Raw genomic sequence first — 21,919 nt, 5'->3', positions numbered from 1 at the left:
ACTGATCCTGGTCACTGCCCAGCCCACTCCCAAGGACCCCAGTGCCAGGAAATTTCTGGAAACACAGGTGGGCAGAAATAAGGCAACTGAGAATCACTCACTTTGTTGTCCAACGGAGTCAAAACCCCCGAGGTGTGGGAAGGAAACACGGATCCACTTTGATAGGCTGTCTCATGGGAAAGAAATGTTGAATAAGAGGTGCTCCCAAACTAGGATTTTGGAAAGAATGATTGGGAAAAACGATTTTATAGCATTTTCCTGCTCTTCCAAGAGCAGTTAGTGCTCGATAGATGTGTGAAGGTGGGAGTGCAGCCCACGCACATGGAGATCCTCCATGGGATGGGAATAATCCAGGCATGCCACCCCCCTTCCATCCCCTGTAGGAGCCACTTTACTCAGGAAGGCACATGCAGGACTAACAGCCTTAAAAATGTTAGAAAATATCAGAGTAACTGAAATAATCAGATATTAATTTGAAAAAAACCCCCAAGGGTTCTCTATAGAACCTCAGTAAGTTCTCAGCAGATTCCCTGATCTCACAATCAGAGGAAAAGAATAACAAACCAATAGTTTTTATAGTAAAAAGTTTAGCAAGCCAACATATTAAGCAGAAATAGCTTTTTTGAAAGCAATCACCTGTGTGCTTGGCATTCCTGGGATGATATTTTTAGCAGGACACGCTGCTTCCATCAGGGGCCAGATGTCAGAGCAGCTGGGCTGTTGTGCCTGCAGTGAGGCTGCAGAGGAGGTTTCTCCTTCTCCCAGGGATGTCTTCTCCCTCCTCTGGGATCCATCAATCCCATTTTAACTAAGAAAAGGTCGTGGACAGGCAAAGCAGCTGATTTTTAGGCACAAGTGGTTCCCTGGTGGACACACGAGGGAACGCTTTGTCTTTCCCAGCTCAAAGCTGTCCTGGGTGCCCAAGGTGGAATCTCCCTTTTCCAGGACTTGCCACCCTACAGATTCACTTGTCATCCCAAGGAAAAGGAAATACCAAAAGAAATGTGGAAGTTTTGGGCACGGATGGAAAACAGCTGGAGATTTAACACGGATTACGTGTCTGGGTAAAAAAGTAATCCCAGTATTCTCTCTCTGCATATCCACATGACTACAGCCAGGAATTTTAAATATTTCTCTTATCCATTGTTTTAGCTCAGTATGGAACCCCTAAGATGCTTTTGAGGATGATGGGGAAGGAAAGAGCAATCCCTGCTCCCCTGTGTGTCAGCAGGGTCAGGACCTGCAGCGTGACGTGGCTTTGTTTTATTTGCTCCCCTGTACATTAAGATATTCAAAGGGCAATAAAGGATGAAGTTACATTATGAAGTTCATCAGAAAGGGGGGAAAAAAACCACAGGAAAAGTCTGAAATGAAAATCTGATCAACCAGATTGTAAGAACCAAGCTATTTCCATCAAATACAGGCCACCACTTCCACAGACTTGGATTCACTGGCCCTTTTTTTGGCAAGATTCCTTCTTTGCAAACATTTGCAGCACAAAAATACCTTTATAAACCAAGGAGTAGAGAAAAACACCCTCTCCCTTCCTTCATTCCTTCACTAGAATTAGGGTCTCTGATATTCCCTCATTTAAATGCACTTTAATAAACAAAACCAGAGGTTTTTACTTTGAAAACCTTTAAAAAGAAAGGGCTAATGACACACCATTATAGTGAAAAGTCGATTCCTGCCAGTAATTTCCCTAAAGATTGTGTTGGTTCTGTTTGTTTTCCTTGAGCAGATTGAAAATACTGTGTATGTGGCTAAAGGAAGCCTGGTTGGATTTCTGAGGGGGAAAAACAGGAGTTCCACGAAAATCCCAGTGGCAAAGCAAACTAATTCTAATATAACAAAATGCAAAGCAAATCCTAATGCAGAAAATTCATAAATTAGTAGCTATGAGCGTTACATCTGTTTTTAAATCACATATTCATGGAGAAAAGCATGAAAAGGTCTTTAATCATGGGAAGGGGCTCTTGTATGAGCTGAAAATTTTGAGAAAGAAAAGGGAATTGCAGAGAAGGGGACTTTGGGAAGCACAGCCTGGATCCTTGGTTAAAAAGTGTCATTTGCATTAATATATCCCTTTTTTTTTTCTTGGAGCATTAGTACTTCTCAGCTTTCAGAGGACACTGCTCTTAATCCAATCATCCCCATATAGAATAATTCATATGGTTTATCACTACCCAAATGAATTCTAATTGAAAATGACTTTTTGGATAATGATTTGTGGCATTCTGCTGAGCTCAAGCTTCCTTTTTATCTCCTTAGAGCAATCTTACTAAGAATCTAGGGCAAGACAACACATTAGCCTATTCTAAAAGGCTTTTATATTCAAATTAAAATATTTAAGAGAGTGGATGCTGCTGGCAGCAAACCCACTGACCTCATAGGGCTTCATAGTATTGGCCTTGGTCACACGTGGGACTGTTTTGATGATGAGAGAAGTGTTTATCCAATATTGTATTGGTCTCTAAATTCAATTTGTTTCCTTCTCTCCCCACTTCTTTTCTTGGTTGGTTGTCTGAGTGTTTCTTACTCCCAGTGCTGAAATTTTGTTCAAGCCACAGAGCACGACTGAAACAACTGACCCCAAACATCTGAATGTTCAGTGCTGTATTTGTGACGAATTTACCCAAAACCCACTCACATGAACTACTATACTAAAAATTAATGACTACACTCATTAATTATGCCCTATAATTATTATGTCCCGTTAAAGAAGAGCTAATTGTGGTTTCTTTCAGGGATGGGGGGGGTTCTATTTGAAAGCTGTAGTTTTGCATTGGGTCATTTGAAAGGCTGGGAGAGCTGGGGGGGTTCACCTGGAGAAGAGAAGGCTCCAGGGAGAGCTGAGAGCCCCTTCCAGGGCCTAAAGGGGCTCCAGGAGAGCTGGAGAGGGACTGGGGACAAGGGATGGAGGGACAGGACACAGGGAATGGCTTCCCACTGCCAGAGGGCAGGGAGAGATGAGATACTGGGAAGGAATTGTTCCCTGTGAGGGTGGGGAGGCCCTGGCACAGGTTGCCCAGAGAAGCTGTGGCTGCCCCTGGATCCCTGGAAGTGTCCAAGGCCAGGCCAGATAAGTCTTGGAGCAACCTGAGCTAGTGGGAGGTGTCCCTGTCCATGGCAGGGGGTGGAATGAAATGGTCTTTAATGCCCCTCCCAACCCACACCATTCTGATTCTCTGATGTACTTCACATACTCTCTAAATTAAAGAAACAATTAATTTCTGCCAGAACATAAAATTATTTTTAAGTCTCCTTAGTATCTACCCTGGTAACCACCTACAATTCAGTCCTTCCTCACTAACTTCTCTCAGTTCATCTTTTCCTATTTATCCAATTTATTTTATCCTATTTGACAAAAAAAGGAACAATTACATCAACTTAAACTGCTGCCAAGTGCCTGCCACTGGGATTATGCTTCATAATTGAATGACAGCCTGGCAAATAAAGCAGACACACCCTGTAAATCACATCTAACTGAGCCCATATCCAAACACCAGCCATTCCACGGACTGCAGTTAACCCACTGCTCTTTTCCCATGGCTCTCCCTCCTGGAGATGCTTGGGAATATGCTGGGAACTTCAGGAAGGTGAAACTGGAGGTATCTGAGCATAAAGAGTTGTGTGGTGGTCGCTCACCCCGCCCTGCTAAGGCCACAAACAACTTTGGGGGAAAGATTTCAAGGTGAGTCTTGGTTTTCTGGCATGAAAAAAATGGATAAATGGGAATAGAAACAATCTGGCTTCACTGGAAACTCCAGACCCTGATCTTCACAAGCCAGAGGCTGAGGCAGATACAGATACCCAGATGATGAGTTTTAAACCTCAGGTACTTCAACCCCTCCTTTGCTTTCAAAACAAACAAGCAAACCATCAGTGACCAGGGTCTGCCAATGAGTCTGACCCCTATTTTCAACCATCATCTCCTCCTGCCACTCTGGAAAAAGGCACTTCTTGCTAACTGGTGTTTCCACAAGTAGGGCTTCCAAGGCAGCAACCTCTGCCATCCAGCTGGAAGGCCCTTTTTGGGGAATACTTACTGCACCCACTGGGATAAATTAAATACATATTTGTGCCTGGAACATAAAAATATAATTCATGAACGTGCTTTTTCTCTGAAAGTCTGATGAAATGGGATTCTCTTGTAAATTTTGCTATAAAAGTTGTGTTTTACAAAACTTCCAGCTACCATATGAAGACAAAGCAACCCAATCCAGTTCCACCAAGCCCTGTCCAACCTGGGATAGTGGGAGGAGTGGAACAAGATGAGCTTTAAGGTCCCTTCCAACCCAAACCATTCTGGGGTTCTCTGATCCTAATACCCCATATTTGAGGATCATCAAAGCTGTTGTCAGTGACAGGAATAATGAGAACAGGAGGAGAATATCAGTTTCTTTTCAAAATTACTCAGATGATGTGAATTCATGGTCGCAGAAGATGACAGCAAGTGCATTTGAAACTCCTACTAAGAACCTGACTTCCCCAGTAGCATCAAAATCTGAATAATTTCTACAGTGCAAGCTCTACCTGTACTTTATTAATGTTCTTCTAAATTTCAACCTGGAAAACTACTCTTTTAATTTTACTCACCTGAGCTGTTCAAGAAAAGACATTCATTTGATTAGTTATTCTTAAAACAAACTGGAATGGAGATTGTACTTAACTAACAGTAATTACTTTTCCTTTCTACAGGCCAGAAAACAAGCTAAGTGGCACTGAGTGCTGAAAATGCTCAGTGCTAGAACAATAAATTACAGCCTGATTCTCTGCAACAAGAGCACTTCTTAATTGTTTCTAATTTTACTTTAACTAAACACACAGTTTGATGCCATCCACTTATAACAATTTCTGGCTTCTGCCTCGATCCATTTTGCCTGTCAGCAAAGTCAGGGAGAATTCTGTCAGGAATAGCTTCGAGAAATAAAACTGTCATTTTTTTTTGGTCCTCCTTTGATGATCTTGTCCCCTGATGGCCTTTCCTGAGTCAAATGTTTCTGAAGGGGACAAGCAGATTCCCCTCTTCACCCCCAAATTTCCCCCACCTGTATAGCTGCTCTTTTCCACCCCTTTCTTATCCCTCTGACTGACACACACGACTATGTGTGCCTAAGAAGTCAGGGATGGCTCTTGGAAAAGCAGGAAGGATTTCACAGCCTGGCCACGTTCCGTATGATCGACTCAAAATGGCATCTGTGACTCGGGTTTCATTTACTTTCAGACACAAAACACTCCTTTACCTAAATAACTGGGCCCTTTAGAATTCTTGATCTCCTGCAGTGCCATTGTGCAGGTCCTGTTATGGGCTCCCCACAACCCCCTGGCAGGAGCTGGAGCCAGGTGAGGGTCAGACGAGAGGAAACGGCCTCAAGTTGCACCAGGGGAGGTTTGGGGTGGATATTAGGAAAGGTTTCTTCACAGACAGGGTTGTAAAGCCTTGGAAGTGGCTGCCCAGGGACATGGTGTTCAAAAGCCACGGGGATGTGGCCCCTGGGGACATGAGTTACTGGGGAACACGGTGGTGGTGCTGGTTGATGCTTGGACTTGTGGACCTTAAAAAGGCCTTTTACAACCTTAGTGATTCTATGATTCTTCAGTCCTTCTGAAATTCACGAGTTTGCCAGAATTTTTGTAGTTTTTGACTGTGTTAAACCTTCAGCTTAAAGCTTGCAGCTGGAAGCAACGACCAGCGAAAAGTCTGGAGGGAAAAACCAAAGTTTAACAAAAATATTACCCCCACCTGCAAAACTCTGCTCAGTTATGGCCTCAGACCACCCCAACAGCAACACTGCCAGTGCTGATTTGTGCAGCTAGAATTTCCTTTTCATTGGAGAAGGGGAGACCTTCTTGTTCTCCCTGGCAGGAGGGAGGGGGGTCAGGCTCTCAGGGACAAGGGACAGGAGGAGAGGGAACAGCCTCCAGCTGTGCCAGGGGAGGTTCAGATGGGATATTGGGAAAAATGTCTTCACAGAAAGGAACAGGCTGCCCAGGGCGTGGTGTCACCACCCCTGAAGGGATTTAAGAGGCCCTTGGGGACATGGGTTAGTGGTGGCCTTGGCAGCGTCCAGGGAATGGTTGGACTTGATGATCTCAGAGGGTTTTTCCAACCTAAATGATCCCATGCACCAGGCACACACCCAGGCACGTGTCACCACCCATTTCACGTGGCAGAGGAACCTGGTGGAGATTAAAATTTCAACGCAGAAGACGGAGGGAAAGAAATTTGGTCCAAGGAAATCCCGCGGATCTTTTTCCGAGTGTGTCCTTCCCAACACACAGTGGTGCTGTCCCTTCACAGCTTCTTTAACCCCACAGAAATAAGCCTTTAAAAAAACCACAGGTGTTGCTACGTGACCCTTTTTTTTTTTGGCTTTGTTTATGAAGCCTGAACGGAGTGTTCACATTTGATGAAGTCAGTGAAGTAGAAGCTTAACAGTTTCCCACTTCTCCGTTGTTTCTGGACTTATTTTGGGAAGGATTGCCAAGAAAAAAACGATGGACAACTCTTTAATAACCTCTGATCTTCTCTATTTCATTCCTGGCACTCTAAAACACATCATGAGGTCAACAGAAAGCTGAGCAGGTCATATTTCTGTGCCCTTTCATGCATAAGCTGGAATCAGCAACTTCAAAGCTATTCCACTAATGTTTAAAGTGAACAGAGATGCAGGAGATCTGCTGAGGGAACAGAATAAAGCCAGAGGAAAGAAGCTGCCTTGGCAGCTCAAGCTGCCTCAAGCACAAAAGATTGTGTCACAAAAGCAGTTTTATTGAAAAAAAAAAAGCATTTTATTGAAGACTTATTGCTTTTACTCTTGGCTATTTTTATGTCTGGTTCTAATTAGATTCTATGTATTATACTTTCTTGAATTTTTTCTGTTTTTAAAAACCTTCCAGTTAATTTTCCTCAAAATTATGTCCCAGTGCTGACCTGAAACAGAAACTGTTCTTTCCCTTTTAAAACCTAAACATGCTGCTGCCAAGTAGTCAGAAAAAACTAAGGTAAAAACTGGTGTTGACCATCAAAAAATCATCATCTAAATATTAACAGATATAAAATGAAAGCTACAAACCCTCATGGGAAATAAGCACCTAAAACTCAGTAGAAAAAACCCCTGGTTTTTAACTCAAAATCATCCTTGTGTCAGTAATTGCTGGAACAGCAGGACAAGGCATGTCAATCATACCCACACCAGTGGAAACCAACACACCCTTATTCACACTCAGACACTGATTTCAGCAGAAAAATGGCCCATTCTGTGCTCATTATTCTTGTTTCTAAGAAGAAATACAGCAAAAATTGGTGCCAGTGCCTGAGAAGCTCCAGCAGCTTTAGAAGACACAGATTTCAAAATCTCCTGTGAAAAATCAAACCAGTGAGTAAATATTTTCCCACTGCCAACGAATGTCAGTTAAAAAAACTTCAGTCTTACCTTAACTTTAAGCACAGAAGAAAACATTCTGGCATCTTCAGACACCCCTCCAATGTACATTTTTTTGGTGAACACAGGCACGTGGTCATTTTCATCCTTCACCTCGATAAACACCTTGGCTGTGTTACCTAAAAGAGGGAAGGAAAAGGGTAAATAGAACATTTCATCCTAATTTTGTGATACCTGCTGGCATTCCATTTGCAGCCCGAAGAGACAAAAGGCAGTGTACGGAAAATAGTTTAAAAATAAGTACCTTAGATATCCTAAAATTGCATAATCCCAGAATCATTAAGGTTGGAAAAGACCTCCAAGTCCCCCTGTGCCCAATGCCCACCTTATCCCCCAGCCCAGAGCACTGAGTGCCATGGCCAGGCCTTCCTGGGACACCCCCTTTTTGTTAATTATTATTTCTCCATTTGCTTTTTTTTGGTGAATGGATCTTGGTTTAACTTGGAGCTGAAATTTGTACCTTTATGAGAATAATTCCCATTATCTGGACCCCTGCACTTCACCATCAGGGCTACCTGAATTTGCCCATGAGCAAAAAGGTGCCATGGATTTCCTTACAAAGCAAGCACTTTGAGTAAAAGACAAGCAAAGACCTGTAGCTAATTTTTCAAATAACTAGAAAAGCACAAGTAATGATGTCATACCTCAGCTACACAGATTTTGGTCCCATTAAATACTCCTAAATGTTACAAAGAGGTAATGAAGGATCAGCACCAGCAGGTCTGCTGCAAACAGCAGCTTGCTTTATAGATTTTAATTATTACCAACTCTCCTGCAGCTACTTAACAGGTGATTCTAAACTCATAAATGGTCAGCAGCCCTGGCTAAGCAGCCTCAGCACCCAATTAATTTATTGTGTTAATTGAATGCATCTCTAAGCCTGTCCTCCTTCCCAGACCTGGTCTGGCCCAGAGGAACTCCACAGGTATTAGCCCCCCTGAGAGGTTCAACACAAACCACCACTGTTAATTTGCTTTTATTAAACAGTTCCTGATCCACCCCACTGAACAATAAACATCTCCATCCTTCTGCAAGGGAAAAACATCCAGCAAAAACTACAGAGCCAGTGCCAGACAGAATCCACCGTGCAGTAATCTCCACCAGCATCTGTTTCTCTCTTTCAGCCTTGTATAATCCAGAAAGATTGCTGGAAATGATGATATCCAGTTCATTAAAACCACATTTGCAAGTGATAAATTGCCTCATTGCAGAGTTGGTTTTCCCAGCTCGTTGCAGTGCCAGGGTAATTTAAATGTTGCACAGGTGCCACGCTGGGCTGAGTTAGTTACACAACAGGGCTCCTTCACCAAGGTTTAGGAGCTGTATCTTTAGGGGAAGAAAAATTTAAATCCAGACTATTTCTCAAATGGCCAAAGTCATATTCTGCCTCTTTGAAGGTCCAACTGATGGGAAACAAGTGAGGACTCCACGTAAATAACTGAAATCTGAAAAAAACCCCAACATTTATAATGCCATCGATCTGTCCCTGCCCAGCCCTGTGTCCTGGGGACAGGGAGGGCAGTGGGATCCTGGGGGGCAGCAGGGCAGGGAGGGGATCCTGCCCCTCTGGCCAGCCCTGGGCAGGCACATCTGCAGGGCTGGGCCCAGCTCGGGCTCCTCAGCACAGCAGGGCCAGGGAGCTCCTGCAGCGGGGCCAGCGCAGGCTGCGGAGATGCCCAAGGGCTGGAGCAGCTCTGGGAGCAGCAAAGGCTGAGGGAGCTGGGGCTGTTCAGCCTCCAGAGCAGAGCCTGAGAGGGGCCCTCAGCCATGGCTGGAGGGGCTGCAGGGAGGGGGCAGAGGATGGAGCAGGCTCTGCTCGGGGGGCCCAGCAATGGCACAAGAGGAACGGGCAGGAACTGATGGCCAGGAAGTTCCAGCTGGACAGGAGGAAGAACTTGTTGGCTGGGCAGTGCCCCAGCCCTGAACAGAGACCAGAAGGAGTGTGAAATCTCCTCCCTGGGGCTATTCCAGGGCTGTCTGGACACACTCCTGTGCCCTGTGCTCTGGGCTGGCCCTGCTGGAGCAGGGAGGTGGCACCAGATGCCCACTGTGGTCCCTTCCAGCCTGACCCCTCCTGGGATTCTGTGATCCAGTGCATTAGTACAAAGAGAAGGAAAAAAGAGAAAGGAAAGAAAAGAAAAATCTTGTTAAACCAGATCCTTATTGTTTCTGGCTGCAACACCAAGTTAGAGCAGAAAGATGAGATGAGATTCCCAGGCAGACTCTTCCACTGCAGCTCCACTCTTTAGGGAAAGAGGCAACAATGGGAGGAGGATTACGGGCAATGCACGAAGTGATGTTGCCCTGCTGAGGGAATAACCAGCTACATTAATGGCTGGCACCAGTTTGCTGTTGGAAGGGAGATCTAATTCTATCAGTGCTGGCAGGATCAGCCCTTTGCTCACTTACCCCAGCTCTGTGTAATGCAAATTTAAACACCTTTTTTCCTGGTGCTCACTATCACTGCCATGTCAAGCCCGCTTGGGTGAGGTGGCTCAGCCTCCTGCAAAGTTTGTGTCACAATTTGCTCAACAATCCATTTGTTTCATTTGCTGGCGGTTCTCTGAGCTGCCAAAACACTGATTTGTTTAGTGAGGGGTGAATGCTTTGAAAATGAGAAATGGAAGTTACCCCATTAAGCACAAACCAAATGAAATATCCTGCACATCCACAGAGCCCCGTCAGCACCAAACACCTCCCTGCATTTCAGCTTCTGCCTGAGTTTTACACACAGCTTACATGTCCTCCCTTCTGGCAGATGGAGTGGAACGTGGCATCTGTGAACTCCTCCCTGTGCTGGCCTTTGCATCCAATTCCAAGCTCCAGCTGGCTGCAGGACACAGCTCCCAGCCAGCTACAGAGGTTGCCTGACCCTCATTCTCACCAAGACCCCTCAGCAGCAGCTGTGCCAGGCGTGGAAGGTTGTGCCAGACCCTCCCCCATGGGGATTTTCCTGCTTGGTTCAGCAGATATCCCTGAACATGGGGCTCTGGTGCTCCTAAAATCCACCAGCCCTGCCCCTCCAGCATCCTGCCCCATGGAGAAGGCCACCCAGCTGGAGCACACTCTTACAGAGGCTGGTTTAGGCTCTGCCATTGGACTGCTTTTTCCTTCATATTCCTAATTTGTTCCTGCTGCTTCTTGCCATTGTGTATGGCTCCAATCCTCTTTGCATCCACTGTAAGGACAGGGATCCTCAAAGAGTGTCAATAGTTACACTCACCTTCCCCAGGAGAAATTTTATATCCTCCTACATGTAAAACCTTCCATCTTTGGTATTCCAGACCTGGAGACCAGCTACAGTTACACTCTTCTGTATTTTTTTAATGGATTCCAGGAGTTGAAACCAGGATCTACTCCTCTATAGGACTTCTTGGGAGACCTCACACAGTTAAAGAATATTTCTTATTGCTATGACTGAGTTACCTAAACAGCTGGCCAGGTGAAAAAAGAAACAGCATTTCTGCCTGGATGAAGCAGCACAGGCTGTCAAGGGGGCCAAAAAGAGCAAAGAAAATTGATTTTGTGCCACCTCAGTCTCCTGCAAGGTCCCTGTGTCCCGTTTCCCTCTTTTCCAGCCCCCTGGAGAGGAATTACAGTGCACAGAGAACACAGAACTGCAGCTGCCTCTAAGTCAACTTGGGTTTATAAGAACCAGCTAAATAACCACTCCCAAGACCAGAAGACCTTTGGATCTTTGAGCTTCTGGGATTTGCTCAAGGAGAGTGAAAAGCTGAGAAACCTCTGAAACAACTTAAACTACTAAACCACGAATGACTAACACAGAAACCAAAACCCACAGAAACCCCAGGGAGCTGGTCACAACTAGTGTGTAGTAGCACTTCATTTCCAGAAGTTCCTCCCAGGGTGTGCATAGCATTTCATTTCCAGAAGTTTTTCCCAAACACTCTTGTTGAAAACCCTTTCCCAGCATCACTGCTGGATCCATTCGTTTCTCACCAGGCTGCAGAAATGAAGCTGAACTAAAGCAATGCTTTTTGGACACTGGGACAGCATCAATGATGCTTTGAGTGTCCCCTGATTAGTTTTACACAGGTTTCCCTCAATAGCACTGCCCTTGTCTTCTGGAACACACCAAACCAGCCACTGATCCAGCTGCTCTTCATGCAAAGATCATTTAACATCAATCCCTGCAGCTCAAAAGGCAGTGCCTCTTCTGCTGGAGGCAACAGCAGATTCTTCCCTTTAAAAGTGCATTTTAATCGCAGTGGGAGTGAGATTTGTAATTTGTCAGGGTTTAGTAGCACTTTACTCCTGCCTTACAAGGGCTGGAGCAGACTCTGGGCTTTGGCAGGTGAACTGCACTGAGCTGCAGCTGCTCCATCTCCCCTTCCTGAACTTGGCACAACCAAATAGGAATCAGCACTGAATATCTGTTCAGTGGCATTTTGATCTAAATCAGCCCATAAAGCCTGAGGAAGCTCCTCATGTGCTATCACTGATCAAGAATGGTGCAAAAAGAAGCTGTGACAAGACACAAAGAGCGACATATCTGGAACAGCACCGATCCAAGCTCTGATTGAAATCCATAGAAAACTTCATTTTCTACCAAATAATTAACTGAATGAGAGCTCACATTTGATGTGGTCTCTCTAAAATGCACTAAATACACCTAAAGAAATTTGAGGTTTGTCCCAAACTGCCCCAGAGCTGTGAGGAATCAGCCACAGCTCTGCAGGCTCTGCAGCGTATTGTGTCCATCTGTCCTGGATTTGGGGACTGCCAGAGCAGCCAACTTGTAAAACGCCATCAGCACCGACTTTTGCAACATGTTTGAAACTAAAAATGTGAGGCTACTTATTATTAATTTGCTATTACATTGGGGACACAGAATCCATGTTCATATTTAACTTTGTAGGACAATTGTTCCCAACCACTGTGGAGCAGCTGCAGGATTTTAGTTGTAAAACTGGTTTTCTCCCTTTTTCACTTTATTCCCAAAGGTTTACTTTGTGTTTAGAAAGCAAAAACAACACAGGAGAGACAGAACTGTTCCCTTACCCCCGCAAAAGCCAGAGCAAAGCCCAGATCAGAGCTGGGAACATACCTGGGGGACAGCCAAAGGTGAAAGACTGGATCAAACATGGAAATAATCAGCTGAAGGGTCTATTTTTGCTTAAAAATCTTTTGACACCAAACTAAAAACTATCTCTGACAAGATCCTATCACAGGATCCCGGCTCCCCCCTCCTGTCAGGGACTTGCAGAGCCAGAAGGTCCCCCCTGAGCCTCCTTTTCTCCAGGCTGAGCCCCCCCAGCTCCCTCAGCCCCTCCTGCTGCTCCAGCCCCTTCCCAGCTCCGTTCCCTTCCCTGCACACGTTCCCATTCTTTGTAAATATACCCTTCCCTTTGGGATCAAAAGCCTTGATGTTTCCCCCCACAGTGCATTTCTCATCTGCCTGGCATAGGGACCAGGCTGGGTTTGGAAGGGACCTTGAAGATCATCCAGTCCCACTCCCTGCCATGGGCAGAGACATCTTCCACTAGACCAGGTTGCTCCAAGTCCCATCCTTGGACACTTCCAGGGATGGGGAAGCCACAGGTTCTCTGGGCATGCCCACTAATGTTTTTATTCTTATACTGGGACCATGTTTAATTTGCTGTTAAACCCTGTCTTTGCCCCTGTTTGTCTCTACAGCTCCACTGCTCTTTCTCAGTGTGTTTAGGCAGCACTTTGCTGCTCCCTCTGTTTCCCCATAAACACCTCTGCTTCCCCATAAATCCTTCTGCTTCCTCCTGCCCCTTCCCTCTCTGCCATGAGGGCCATCATGTCCAACTCCTGGCCCTGCACAACCCCAAGAACTCCCACCATGTGTCTCAGAGCATGGTCCAAACCCCATTAACACTGAAGGTCTTTCACGGTTCAGCATCACCAGGTTGCTGATTCCTCAAGCCAGAATTCCAAGCTTTTTAACTCACCATCATCTGGAAACCTACCTCTCCTTCCATTCAAATGAAGTAAAAATGCACAGCAATTCCATGTGATAAAGTTTCACTTAAAGTAACTCATTTAGTGAGTTTGATTCCATTGAAAGGGAGAGTGTGACTTTGCATGATTTAGCATCATATATTAAAAACCCACCTTAAGTTACCCATTTGATGTTCTCATACTGCAAAGGACATCATTTACTTTTTCTCCTCATATATTTATTCAATGATTGCTACACTATCAGTGGCACTATCACTGAATGACAGGCTTAGTTACACTTAATGCATTATGTGTCCACTTTTCCCTTGCATGGATGAAAACTCAAACTCCTGCTTCTATATAATTATCTTCTCTAATACCATCAGTTAAAACAGTTGGTACCCAGCTTCTGAGCCCTGTGTGGTGGCTGAGCAGTTTGTCAGAGCTTTGTTATTTCGAGAATCCCAGAATCCCTGAGGCTGGAAAAGCCCTCCAAGGTCACCGAGTCCCCCCTGTGCCCGATGCCCACCTTGTCCCCCAGCCCAGAGCACTGAGTGCCACGGCCAGGCCTTCCTGGGACACCTCCAGGGATGGGCACTCCAAACCTCCCTGGGCAGCCCCTGCCAAGGCCTGACCACCCTTTCCAGCAAGAAATTCCTCCTCATGTCCCACCTGAGCCTCCCCTGGCACAGCCTGAGGCCGTTCCCTCTCCTCCTGTCCCTTGTTCCCTGGCAGCAGAGCCCGACCCCGCCCGGCTCCCCCCTCCTGTCAGGGACTTGCAGAGCCAGAAGGTCCCCCCTGAGCCTCCTTTTCTCCAGGCTGAGCCCCCCCAGCTCCCTCAGCCCCCCCTGCTGCCCCAGCCCCTTCCCCAGCTCCGTTCCCTTCCCTGCACACGCTCCAGCCCCTCCGGGTCTTGCACAAAGTGAGGGGCCCAAAAATCACTGCAGCTCCAGAGTAGGTCACCAATGCCCTGCTCAGAAATTCCAGAGCAAATTCCACTGATTTAGTGGTATCCAGCACCCAAAGTGGCAGCACCTCATTGCCACTGGATGTCTCAGTGGTGTATTAATTCCATGTCACAGAATCCCAGAGCAGGGCGTTCACAGTCACCCATCTCCAGAGTGGATACATCATTTCAGTAGCACCAAAGTCCTCAGTGGTGCATTAATTCTTCTTCATCTCCTCCCACTCGAGCTCATCAATTCAGTGCCCTGAAACTCTGAAGTAGAATTTAACCTGATTAACCTCAAAAACGAACAAGGTGCTGAGAAAACAGAAAGGAAGACATTGTGGAAATGCAGGAATCAAACCCAGAGGTCAAGGGGTCTCCATTACAAAGACATAAGTGATTTAGCTGGCCAGAAACTTGTAAAATATTTAAAATGTATACATCTACCAAATTCTTTGGCTCTCCACGCAGCACAGGGCATATTCCAAGCCCAGCACAGGCTGTAAACTCCTGGGTAGCCAAACACATTGGACTGAATTCCAACTCCAATCCTTATCGAGCATCCCTGGATAAAATAATTCAGCCACCACCTTTTGGGAAGTGCTGCTCTGTTGGGAGAACTGCTCTAGTGCAGGCTGGGAGTTGGAAGAGGGATAGAAAGGCCACTGCTTCCCTCGAAGGAGAGAAGAACCTGCTGACTCCCTCATTTCTTGATCCATGACAGATAAAGCTTTGGAGAAGGCTGGAAGATGCCCAGAAGCCTCATGTCCTCCCTGTGCACGGCCTGGCTGCATTTTCCAGCATATGCCCTTCAGTGGAGCTCTGCCAGGCACACAAAGCTGAGACAGCTGTCCCAGAGCCCTCCTGCTCTCCCTCTGCACACACAGCTCCAATGGCACCTGGAACATCAGCCAGGATGACATGTGCTCCATTTCCCAAAATCTCCTGCTGCTTACACAAGTAATACTGGAAACTGGGATGAACATATTGTAACTGCCAGCCCTGGACAATGTCTCAGGCTTTCCCTCAAACTATTCCCAAGTTTTATGGCATGTGCCCCAATACCTAAGCCCCTTCAACTAATACGAGATCACAGAATGCCAGAATAGTTTGGGTTGGAAGGGATCTTAAAGCTCAACTTGTTCCATCCCCTTCCATGGGCAGGGAAACCTTCCACAATCCCAGGTTGCTCCAAGTCCCATCCAACCTGGCCTTGGACACTTCCAGGGATCCAGGGGCAGCCACAGCTTCTCTGGGCAACCTGTGCCAGGGCCTCACCACCCCCACAGGGTTCCTTCCTAATATCCCATCCCAGAGAATATGACCTATTCTCTGTCATGACAGGGTGGCACTTTGTCACCCTGCCAGATTGCCCAGAGTGAGCAGCCAAAGCAGACAGAGCTGACACAGCTCACTCCTCCCTGCAGCAAAGGAGAAACAGAGATCCCACTGTGCTCTGAGTTCCAGTTTTCCCAGAGCTCTCTGTGCCTGGACACAGGCAGGATGAATTATCTCTGGCAAGAAGGTGACAGGCAGATGAAAGATTGATGGGAGTTCTCGTGCCCTGGGCTGGCCATGCAGCCCTCCTTGGGAGCAGAGATCAAATCCAAGGCTGTGGCAGCACCATCCCCACAGCATCAGCCAGCCAGCAATGCTTTCAAAGATGCACTTGGATTTAAATTGCTCCTTATATTGCTAAGGGTTTCCAAAAATGATGAGAAGGTTTAATTATGCACCCACGTTGTAAGTGCCCAGATCTCACTGATGTTTAGGAACAGTCCGAGGTTGACATTTTGGTTATGGTATCTCCCTGGATTGACAACTAACTAAATAATGGTTATTCTCCTAAAACTGGAGTCTGAAGTAAATCTGAACTCCATCTGTAGTTCCTAGATTCAAAATATCAGTGTGATTCCCTTTTCTGAATGAAGTATGCACACACAGCAGCAGGTACCCAAAGCCAGGCTTCAAGGGACTCCTCAGCTCCAAAACACATCCATGATGCTCCTTAACAGGAAAAAAACTGACACATGGAACCCAAAAAATACAAAAAAAAATTGGACAAGAACAGTCTGTGTGGAAACATCTACCAAAATTCTTTTGTTACAAGGTTTGGGGCTTTTTTTAAGCTCTGGCCCAACTGTGAGTTAAATAGGAAGTGGTACAGGACTGGCAAAGCGAGCCAGGTGTTTGAAAGCCAGACTTCCTGGACACTTTCCTTACAGGGAGGATGATAAAAATAATCAAAAGACGTTTCAAAATATTTTTCTTCAAAAAAGAAAGCCACTCAAGGGAAAAAGAAAACCCACACCATGAGACAGAGCCAAAGTAAACCTGTTGGGAATCAACTCCTTCCTGCTTGCAGATGCTGCAAAGAACCTTCTGGCCTTTGTCCCAGCACTTTGCTCTCAGCTGGGGTTCCAATACACTCCACACAGACCCTCAGGGGAGAGGAAGGAGTTTTTTCTCCCTGCTCCCCCTGCTGTGGGTCTGTTCCCCATCCTCTTGGTAGTGTCCCAACCCTTGGTGAGGTGTCACCAGCCCAGTTTGGGCCGTGCAACGTGTTTGTGAAAAAGTCACCGTGCCATTCCCTCACATAACCCCCTAATGACACTGAGAATGTACAATTTGTGCCATCAGTTCTCTGTTTATACATCAACATGACTTTTGACTCTGTCACTGAGACCTACACGGAGATGGTTTGTGAGGATTTACCTCAAAACTGAGCAGGAAGTCAGGCTTAGAGATCCATCATCACCCTCCCATCTCCAGGAGCACAACCAGGTCACTGCCTCACCCTCATCAGATAACAACACCCATCTGTGCAAAAAAGAGATTTAAAAGGATGGATTTTCCCACTTACTCTTGGAAGGGACCCGCAGGTTGGATCTCACCACTTGCAAGGAATCTGCCTGGACCCGGAGCTCGTAACTCGTCACACTTTCATAATCCAGAGCCTTCTTAATGGAGATCACACCCGTTCTGTTGTTGATGGCAAACACATCTGAAAGCCAGCAAAAACACAAGCAACTTTTTTTCTAAGATGCATAAACATGGTTGTTTTTTTTTTTAATGCTCAGGTGTTTTGTTTTGGTGGTGACACTGTTCTCTGACACCGTCTGTGGAAAGTCATTCCCCTCCCTCCCCCAGGCCTCTAAGCTCCACTTTGAAGCTGTGCTGGATCCCACAGCTACTGGGATAACCATCCCAGGATCAGGGAATCATAGAACACCCTGAGCTGGAAGTGATCCACAAGGCTCATCGAGTCCACCCCCTGGTCCTGCACAGGATTTTAGGTCACACTGGCAAGAGGAGACAAGTCAAACAGCCCTCTCTCACAAAAAGGAGGATGGGATGGAGAATTCTTTCACATCCCTCCAAATTGTTGAGTGTGACTCTGTTGAGATTTCCAGGTGGATCACAGAGAGCACCCAAGCAGGATGTTTTGTTCAGGCATCAGGCTCTAATCTAATGCGTGTGGCTACAGCAAGGCAAACTCTGTAATGCCTTAAGCCAGACTTAAGCAAGTAGAACTTCATCAAAGCTCGTTTCAGCATGCCCTGGATTCACACCATGTGGCAGCAATGGGAGTTTTCACATTAGTGAATATTTTAATTGCAATTCTGCAAATTAATTTGATCTTTAGCTCATCTCTAAAGGCTTGATAATGGCAGTCATAGAATCATGGAATTGCAGAACAGTTTGGTTTGCAGAAGTTGAGACCTTGAAGCCCAATTCATTCCAACCCCATGGGCAGGGACACCTTGCACAACCCCAGGTTGCTCCAAGCCCCGTCCAACCTGGCCTGGGACACTTCCAGGGATCCAGGGGCAGCCACAGCTTCTCTGGGCAACCTGTGTCAGGGCCCCCCCACCCTCACAGGGAACAATTCCTTCCCAATATTTCATCTAAACCTGTTCTCTGCCAGTTTGAAGCCAGTCCCCCTTGTCCTGTCACTACGGGCTCTTACAAAAAGTCACTCTCCATCTTTCCTGTAGGCTCCCTTCAGGTACTGGAATTCCCTCATGAGGTGGGATTTCACCTCTGGGTTGGACTCGACCTCAGAGGTCTTTTCCAACCTCAACCAGTGTGTGATTCCCCTCAGCAGCAGCTTTACTTCCCAACACTTCCTTGCAGGTTTCTGGTGCCCACAGCAGGCCAGGCATGGCCACTGAGACTGAAACATGCCCGTGGATATTGTACTCACCCTCTTCATTCCCTGAAACAATGGAATACACGACTGTCTGGTTCAGGGCGGCTGCGGTGACAACAGCGACCACGGTTCCTTTGGGGGCACTTTCACTCACTGGGGGGGGTCTGCAGAGTGGAACAAAAGGATTGGGGTTACATTCCCGTGGCCTGAAGAGCAGGTTAGCAGCTTCCTCCATCTATCAGGCTGCCAAAGGGAGAGGATCTGTTATTTAAGAAAACCACATTAAAAAGGCAAGTGTTGACCCCCCTCCCGTGCAAATGCAAAAACCAGTAAAAAGTCCAACTGAGGGGGCAACGTGAACATCTAATGGTTCTTTGATATGAGAAATGGAAAAGAAGGGAATAATGAGCAGAAAGTGAAACAGAAGAACCATCACAGCCTGATAAACTAGGAGGGAAATTTAAAACATAATAGGTCTTTTACAATACTCAGAAATTTTATAACACTAAGAAAACTCAGTAATCTGTCAGAAAAGCAGGAAAATTTATTCGTGGATCAGTAAACACTTTGGGGTCACTTCCACAGGAATTTCTACTGTTCAGAAGGAAACATTAAATTTCCTGCCAACCCATTCTGGTACTAAAAGCCAAGATGCTTTTCAGGAAATCAACTTCAACCCAAGTCTAACCAGCCCCTGAGAGGGTGGGGAAGCCCTGTCCCAGGTTGCCCAGAGAAGCTGTGGCTGCCCCTGGATCCCTGGAAGCGTCCAAGGCCAGGCTGGAGCAACCTGCCCATTAGATGAGCTTTAAAATCCTTTCCAACCCAAACCACTCCCTGATTCTGTGATTCTGTACATACACAACTTTTAAGCATTGAGTACATTGGTTTTGGTTCACTGAGCACAATTTATGTCAAGAAAGAAGAAAAAAACAATTGATTACACCACTAACACTGGGGTATCTCACAGTCTTCATACCCTGCAAACACTGACCAGGGAGCATCTCACACTCAGCATTGTTCTTTCATGTCTAAATAATGAGTGTCTTCCTGGAACACACCAAAGAATTACTTCACTCTTTCTCTTCTGTTTTTCAAACCCCATCTCCTCAGAAAATGTGATGAGGAACATTTTGATGTTCTGTCTCCTCAAGGAAACTGTAACTACTTCAGAAAGAACAAAGAGTCTGTGCTGATGTCTTTAAACTGATCTAAACAATTTCAACCAAGAGAAGTGAGACACTCGAGCTCCTCTCCAATCAAACATTCAGATTTTCATCACGGCAAGCAAAGGCTGAATTCATGCTTAAAACTCTTAAAAAAACAATTGGAAAGGAATTTTTTTTTACACTCAGCCATAAATGCAGATGGATTTTTATTAAAACTAGCATCAGGCAGACACTTCCAATTTTTCAAAGTTACACTCATTTGATGTACAACAAAATAAAAGACAGATGAGGATCTGTTCAGAGAGGCTCCTCAACAGGAAGAGACTCCAAGGGCTATTTCAGTTGTGCAGTGGTCTTCAAAGTTCTGGACAGAACCTACACCTGCTTCATTCCAGGAAATATCATGGATGTATTTGGAAGACATGTAGACCTGGGGACACTCCCTAGTGGTGGCCCTGGCAGTGCTGGGGGAATGGCTGGATTTGATGATCTCAGGGCTCTTTTTAAGCCTCAATGATTCTGTGACTCTACGAATATTTTATGACTTCCTCCTTCAATCTTCCAAGTGTTTTTCAAGTATTCCACCCCATACCACATTTTCCCATTCTAAGGGCAGGCAAGTGGGCACAGCCCCAAGGCTGCCAGAGCTCCAGGAGGGTTTGGACAACGCTCTGAGGGGCAGGGTGGGATTGTTGGGGTGTCTGTGCAGGGCCAGGGGTTGGACTGGATGATCCTTGGGGGTCCTTCCAACTCGGGACATTCTGTGGTTCCCTGAACCCCAGGTCACAATCCTGACTACTGAACCTAAATCTTTGCCATTACTCCCCAAGAAATGGGCAAATATCCCCTTGAACTCTGCCTTACAAACACTTCCTTTGGGATGAATATTGGTTTGAACATCCTAGAAACAGGCTGAGACACTGAACATACAATTAAGCTCTGCATCATGTAATAGTGGCTGTACTGAAACACTGACCTCCCCTTTTTTTTCACAGGAAAAAGTGATGGTAAATTCACTTTTACCCAAAGACACGTGCCTGGAGCAGATCCCTCTGGCTCCCACCCTTCTGCCTCTGCATCAGTGGGAGAAATAAAATTCCTCGTTGCCCTTGATTTATTAAGCTATAAAACTACTGCTATGAAATGCTTATTAATGTTCATTTTACCAATGCAAAGGGTAATCTTAGAGACAGGGAAAAAAGGCTCTCAAACCTGGAAGCATTTAAAGCTGGGCTTCTTTTGATGAGGTCAGCAAAGAAAATAACCTTTTTATGTTGCATTATATATTATGTTGGTTTGTTTTCCTTCCAAAGGAAAAAAAAACAAACCACACAAACCTCACTTCAAGCACACTTTCAGTGTATTTTTAGTGGCAATGGCCTTGTACCTCCCCCTCTGCCACGGCTGAACTCAGGGGATAGACAAATCAATAACAATTAGGGAGAGGTTTTGTGTTTGCTCTGAGGCTCTGGAGGGAGGGGCAGGAACCCCCCACGGTAATGGCTGTGGTTTCATTCCCCTGATTTAACCTCAGGGATTGGGATCAATGGGAACAATGCATCAGCTGGATAAAACACTCAGCTCATCTCTTCAGAGCATTTTCCTGAACTGGAGAGAAGCAAATAGACAAAACCCAAGACCATTCGAGTGACAATATCCTGGGTTTTATCCTGTACTACAAGCTCTAATAAGCTTTCCTGGGGAATAAATAAGCATTATTTTCTGTTTTGAATGACTAAGAAGTAAAATGGTGCTTTTGTTTCTTTTTCAGTGGAGGACACATTATTTGAAGCTGGATTAGGGCACAGGCAAGGGCGTTTTTATGCAATAATTTTGTGTTACTGGACGATAAAAGCTGGTTCTTTTTGTGAGAAGATGTGACTCCAGCAAAGTGGGAGAATCCAGCCCAAGCCATACAGAGAAGGCTTGGAAAACTGACCTTGGAGTGGAAGGGAAGGGCACTGCTGTTGACCTCCACATGTGGTTACAGAGAGTGGGCAGGTATTTTTGATCAAATTTGCAATAACTTAACCAGTCTCTGAGTGCAACAGCCACCAGAGCACCACCCTGCCAGCCCCAGGCTGTGCCCACCTGGCACCACTGGGGTGTCCCTGTCACCTGGGTGGGATTGGAGTGGCACTGCCTCATGGTCCAGGGCCGACTTCATGGAATCAGAGAGTCCTGTACGTTGGAAAAGACCTTTAGATCATCCAGTCCAATCATCAATGCAGCAGCAGCAGCAGCATGTTCACCACTAAACCATGTCCTGAGTGCC

General features: G+C 46.0%; 1 protein-coding gene across 1 annotated transcript in view; it reads right to left on the bottom strand.

Annotated features, from left to right (window-relative positions):
* Positions 1–21,919, bottom strand: part of PCDH15 (protocadherin related 15) — a 217,673-nt gene that overhangs the window by 43,114 nt on the left and 152,640 nt on the right. The window contains exons 20-22 of the mRNA XM_029962595.1: positions 18,533–18,642; positions 17,189–17,329; positions 7,440–7,567 (exon numbers count right to left, since the gene is read on the bottom strand). Coding sequence (XP_029818455.1) covers positions 7,440–7,567; positions 17,189–17,329; positions 18,533–18,642 — 379 coding nt within the window. The remainder of the gene's footprint in view (positions 1–7,439; positions 7,568–17,188; positions 17,330–18,532; positions 18,643–21,919) is intronic.

The sequence above is a fragment of the Manacus vitellinus genome, unplaced genomic scaffold (genome assembly GCF_001715985.3).
Source record: "Manacus vitellinus isolate BGI_N305 unplaced genomic scaffold, ASM171598v3 scaffold_48_pilon, whole genome shotgun sequence".
In the NCBI taxonomy this organism is placed as follows: Eukaryota; Metazoa; Chordata; class Aves; order Passeriformes; family Pipridae; genus Manacus; species Manacus vitellinus.
The sequence above is the reverse complement of the archived record's forward strand: the minus strand, read 5'-3'. Positions and strand labels throughout refer to the sequence as shown.